The following is a 4,856-nucleotide window of genomic DNA, read 5'->3' as shown; positions in this document are numbered from 1 at the left end:
TGGACCTAGAAAAAAAGTCGGCGTTGTTATGAGCTTTCCCCGGTCTGTGGCAGACCTCAAACTTATATGGTTGTAAGGCCAAATACCACCTCATAATCCTAGGGTTGGTTTCCTTCATTGTCTGCAGCCATCGTAAGGGCGCATGGTCCGTTACTAATGTGAACGTTCCCCCTAGCAGGTAATAGCGCAGGGTCTCTATCGCCCACTTAGCTGCTAGGGCCTCCTTTTCAATCGTGGCATACTGTTGTTCCCGTGGGAGTAATTTTCTACTTAAATACAGGATGGGGTGTTCCTCCCCTTCCTGTTCCTGCGACAGTACAGCTCCGATCCCTCTATTTGACGCATCTGTCTGTACTACAAACGGTTTTGAAAAATCGGGTTGATGGAGAACCGGTGACTGCGTCAGTTGATATTTTAACGTCCTAAACGCATTTTCGCACTGTGGGGTCCACTGGACTCTTTGGGGTCTTGTATTCTGGGTCAGATCTGTCAAGGGTGCTGCAATCGTGGCGAAATGGGGTATAAATCTCCGGTAATATCCGGCTAGACCCAGAAACTGGCGGACTTGCCTTTTTGTGGTGGGGGCTTTATAATCTCGCAGGGCTTGCACCTTGTCCACCTGGGGTTTTATCCTTCCCCGTCCCACCCGGTAGCCTAGGTAGGACACCTCTCTTTGTCCGAAATGGCACTTACTTGGGTTAGCTGTGAGCTTGGCCGTGGCCAGCGCCCCAAGGACCGCCTTCAAATGCCGCAGATGTTCCGTCCAGGTTTCACTAAAAATGACAATGTCATCAATGTATGCGGCCGCATACTCACGGTGTTCCTGTAGTACCCTGTCCATTAGCCTCTGGAACGTCGCTGCCGCCCCATTCAATCCGAAAGGCATGGTGTTGAATTGGAACAGGCCAAAAGGCGTGGCGAACGCGGTCTTGCTCTCTGAGGCGGGTGTCAGGGGAATCTGCCAGTAGCCTTTGGTTAGGTCTAGCGTAGATATGTAGTGGGCCTTGCCCAGCCGCTCCAGCAGTTCGTTTACTCGTGGCATAGGATATGCATCAAATCGCGAGATTGCATTAATCTTCCGAAAGTCTATGCAAAATCGTATAGTGCCGTCGGGTTTAGGCACCAGTACAATGGGGCTACGCCACTCACTCTTAGATTCCCTGATCACCCCCATTTGCAGCATCCGCTGCAGCTCTTCCTGAACTGGTCTCCACATTTTCCGGGGCAGGGGTCGTATGTGGTCCCGGATCTTCTTACCTGGGGTTGTCGCAATGTGGTGACTCATCAAGGGGGTCTTACCCGGTTGTGTGGTTAGGACCTGGTCAAAATCCCGAAGGAGGGAGTTCAGCTCCTTCTGCTGTTCTTCCGTCAGTTCGGCCCCAATGTGCGCTGTCCCTTCTGCCTTCAAGTCGCCTCCCCAGGGTCCTAGTTCCGGTTCTGGTGGCTGTAAGGTAATAAGCATACCCTCTCGGGCGTTCCACTTCTTTAGTAGATTGACGTGATAAATTTGTTTGTCCTTTCGTTTTCCCGATAATTTGATTTCATAATTCACTGGGCCTACCTGCCGTAGAACCTCAAAGGGCCCTTGCCATTTGGCCAACAATTTTGAGTCTGGCGCCGGTAATAGCAGGAGTACCCTGTCCCCCGGTTGGAATGTCCTGGGTTTGGCGCCCCTGTTATAATACTGGGCTTGCTTATTTTGGGCCTGTAGGAGGTTCTCCCTAGCTAGCTCCCCTACGGTCCGGAGTCGCCTTTGCAAGTCCAAGATATAGGGCACTGTACCCGTCACCCTGGAATCCTGTTCCTCCCAGTTCTCCCGCAATAAGTCCAGGATCCCCCGGGGTTGGCGGCCGTAAAGCAACTCAAATGGAGAGAATCCCGTTGAGGCTTGGGGCACCTCTCGTACCGCAAACAACAGTGCCGGTAGTAATAAGTCCCAATCCTTTGGGTCGAGCTCCACAAACCGCCGCAACATACTTTTTAATGTCTTATTGAAACGTTCAACAAGTCCATCTGTTTGCGGGTGGTAAACTGAGGTACGCAGGGTCTTAATGTTTAAGAAGCGGCAAAGCTCCGCCATCAGTTTGGAAGTCACATTGGTCCCTTGGTCAGTTAGTATCTCCCTGGGGAGTCCCACCCGGGAGAATACCTGTACCAATTCACGCGCCAGCGTCGCCGCCAGCGTGTTCTTAAGGGGGACCGCCTCAGGGTATCGGGTGGCATAGTCGATTATGACCAGTATATACTGGTGCCCCCGTCGGGACCTCTCCAGGGGACCTACCAGATCTAAAGCCACCCTGTCAAATGGCACCTCCACCACGGGAAGAGGGACTAAAGGGGCTTTCGGCACTCCTCCCTGAGCCGTCCGTTGGCATTCAGGGCAGGACTCACAGAAGTCTCTGACCTCTTTATAAACCCCCGGCCAAAAGAACCGCTGCATTATGCGTTGTAGGGTCTTCTCTCGCCCCAAATGTCCAGCCCAGGGGTTCGCATGTGCTAGGTCTAGTACCTGCCTCCGATACCGAGCGGGAACCAACAACTGGCTAACCTCTGTCTGCCCGTCGGTCGACCGGGCGATCCGGTATAGTCGATCGGCTCTTACCTCGAATCGCGGTGTTGGTCGAACAGCTGCCCCCGTGCTGGGGTCCCCAGTCTCTCTTGCCCCTTGTTCCCAGGCATGGGTTAAGGAGGGATCTTCCCGTTGGTCTCTCATGAAGTCCTCATCCCCTCCTATTTCCTCCGAACTGAGGATTTTCTCCGGGAACGGTTCCTCCTCGGGACCTTGGGGTGCTCCCCTTTCCCGGCCTTCCGTCCCTGCTGGTGATGGTGGCCCCTGCTTCTCCCAGTCTCGCAGGATGCGTCTGAAACCCGGCCAGTCCCGGCCCAGTAGCACTGGGTACACCAGCTTTGGGGCCAACGCTACCCTGCAGATCACCTCATCTACCCCATCCGACAACCGGACCCAACCCGTGGGGTAGGTGCTAACATCCCCATGGATGCATTGCATTGATATGGATCCCCCGGCCGCCTCCCACTCTGGGACCAGCTCGGATCGTACCATTGTCTGGCTGCACCCCGAATCTACCAGGGTGGTCACTGGCCTCCCCTCTAGCCATACCTGTCGGGTGATCTTTGTCCCGTCCCGCAGTCTTGCCCGTAGGTCAGCAGCCATCACCTGTCCATACGCACCCTCTGTGTGGGGGTCGTACCTTCGCTGGCCGCTTGATGGTCCCCGCCCCTCACGCTGCGGGGTAGGACCCCAGTCTGGGCTCCCTTGCGCGTTGGTTTCGCCCGGGCCCAAACCGCCTTCCGCCCGTCTCCTAGTTTCTCTTACCATCCCGGGTCGGTGGTTCTGAGTCCTTTCCCTGGTGGTTGGTTGCCGCCACCTTCCCCAGGTCCTCTCAGGGCACAGCCTCCGAATGTGGCCCGGCTTCCCGCAGGCCCAACATGTCCGCGCCTCCCCTGTTGTCTTCACAGGGGCTGCTCTCCCTTTATCCCTATTAGCTGGGGGGGGCCTCCTGGCTCCCACCCCGTAGGGACACTCCCTCCTCAGGTGTCCCCTGTGCCCACAGGCAAAACAAGTTCTCAGGCGCGGCCCCAGCCCCCAACGCTTGGAGCCTGGTTTGCTATGGAGCTCGAGGTCACCCCTTTGTCGTGGCCTGCTCCCCTTTTCCCAGGGCCCCGCCTGTAGGGCCTCCCAGGCCCTCCAATACTTATTCATCATCCACTTTTTTTTTTTTTTTTTTTTTTTCCCAACTCCCCGTTCCAGTCCTGTGGTCTACCGACCACTATTTACTCGCAATAAACCCCTTTTCTGTCAGGGTGGGGTTATACTGCCCACATTCTCCACCATCTGTCAGGGGGTCCGCACCCCCGTGCGCCTCAGTGCCCCCTGACTGTCTTCATATAGCCCATCTCAGGGCAGAATACAGTCTGTATGGGTTGCTCATCATAGGCACATGGGCTTATCTCCGTGGCCCTGCTTACCTAAGTCAGGCTGCCACCTGTCTCCACGCCCGGGCCTTTCCTTCGACCCCTCATCAGGGTAGCCTTAGCTGGCCTTCTCCCAGCTCTCACTGGCTAGCCCCAGCAGGTCTCCCTCCGGGGAGCTCCTGCTTCCTCCACAGCCAGTCCCTCACTGGCCCCTCTCCTCCTCTTGAGCAACCTGGGCTTCTCTATATATACACACACAAGCCAGCTGTGCTCCTGCTCGCCCTAACGGGTTCAGCTGGCTTCTCTCAGCCATGCATGCATTCCTGGATCTTTGCCAGCTGGGTTCTCCCCTGCCCTAATAGGTTCAGCTGGCTTCTACCAGCCATTCCTGCAGTTCTGGATCTTTGCCAGCTGGGCCCTCTCTAGCCCTAATTAGCTCCCGCTGGCCTCCTCTCTGCTAGCCCCGGCTCCGGGACGGAGTCCGAGTATTAAAGGGCCAGTGCAGGGCCGGCGCCCTGTCACAATGCTCCAAATGCTGTGCTAATATAGAGGAGTAGCCCAGCATATTATGGGCTGCCCACAATGGAAGAAGGACACCTGGTGGAGGCTCCAGCCCAGGAACCACATAGACATAACTTGCAGAAGCTGGAACTTCCAAGACTTGGTCTGGGAACTTGTTGCCCTTGTGTTATGTTTAAACGAAGCACAGGAGATATTTTATAGGGGAAAAGGCAGTACGCCGCATTTATTGAGAATACAACAGTTGCATATGCTTTTCAATCATTCATACACAAACACCATAAACGCACAGTCCCACCAGAAGATGTTACCCTTTTCTGATTATGTAGGATACAGCTCGATTCTCTGCTATCAGCTCTCTAGCTTCCTCTTACATTTCTAATTTTCCAGCTCTTTTTCAGTTG

General features: G+C 55.1%; 1 protein-coding gene across 1 annotated transcript; it reads right to left on the bottom strand.

Moving 5' to 3' along the window:
- Positions 1-691: 691 nt before the first annotated feature.
- On the bottom strand, positions 692-4,427 carry LOC142827202 (uncharacterized). Its single transcript, XM_089776775.1, has 2 exons — positions 1,300-4,427; positions 692-773 (listed from the first exon to the last, which is right to left on the bottom strand). Exons 1-2 carry the CDS (start codon positions 3,722-3,724, stop codon positions 742-744), a joined length of 2,457 nt encoding a protein of 818 aa, XP_089632901.1. The 5' UTR covers positions 3,725-4,427; the 3' UTR covers positions 692-741.
- Positions 4,428-4,856: the final 429 nt, after the last annotated feature.

The sequence above is a fragment of the Pelodiscus sinensis genome, chromosome 2 (genome assembly GCF_052426305.1).
Source record: "Pelodiscus sinensis isolate ZL-2025 chromosome 2, ASM5242630v1, whole genome shotgun sequence".
NCBI lineage: Eukaryota > Metazoa > Chordata > Testudines > Trionychidae > Pelodiscus > Pelodiscus sinensis.
The sequence above is the reverse complement of the archived record's forward strand: the minus strand, read 5'-3'. Positions and strand labels throughout refer to the sequence as shown.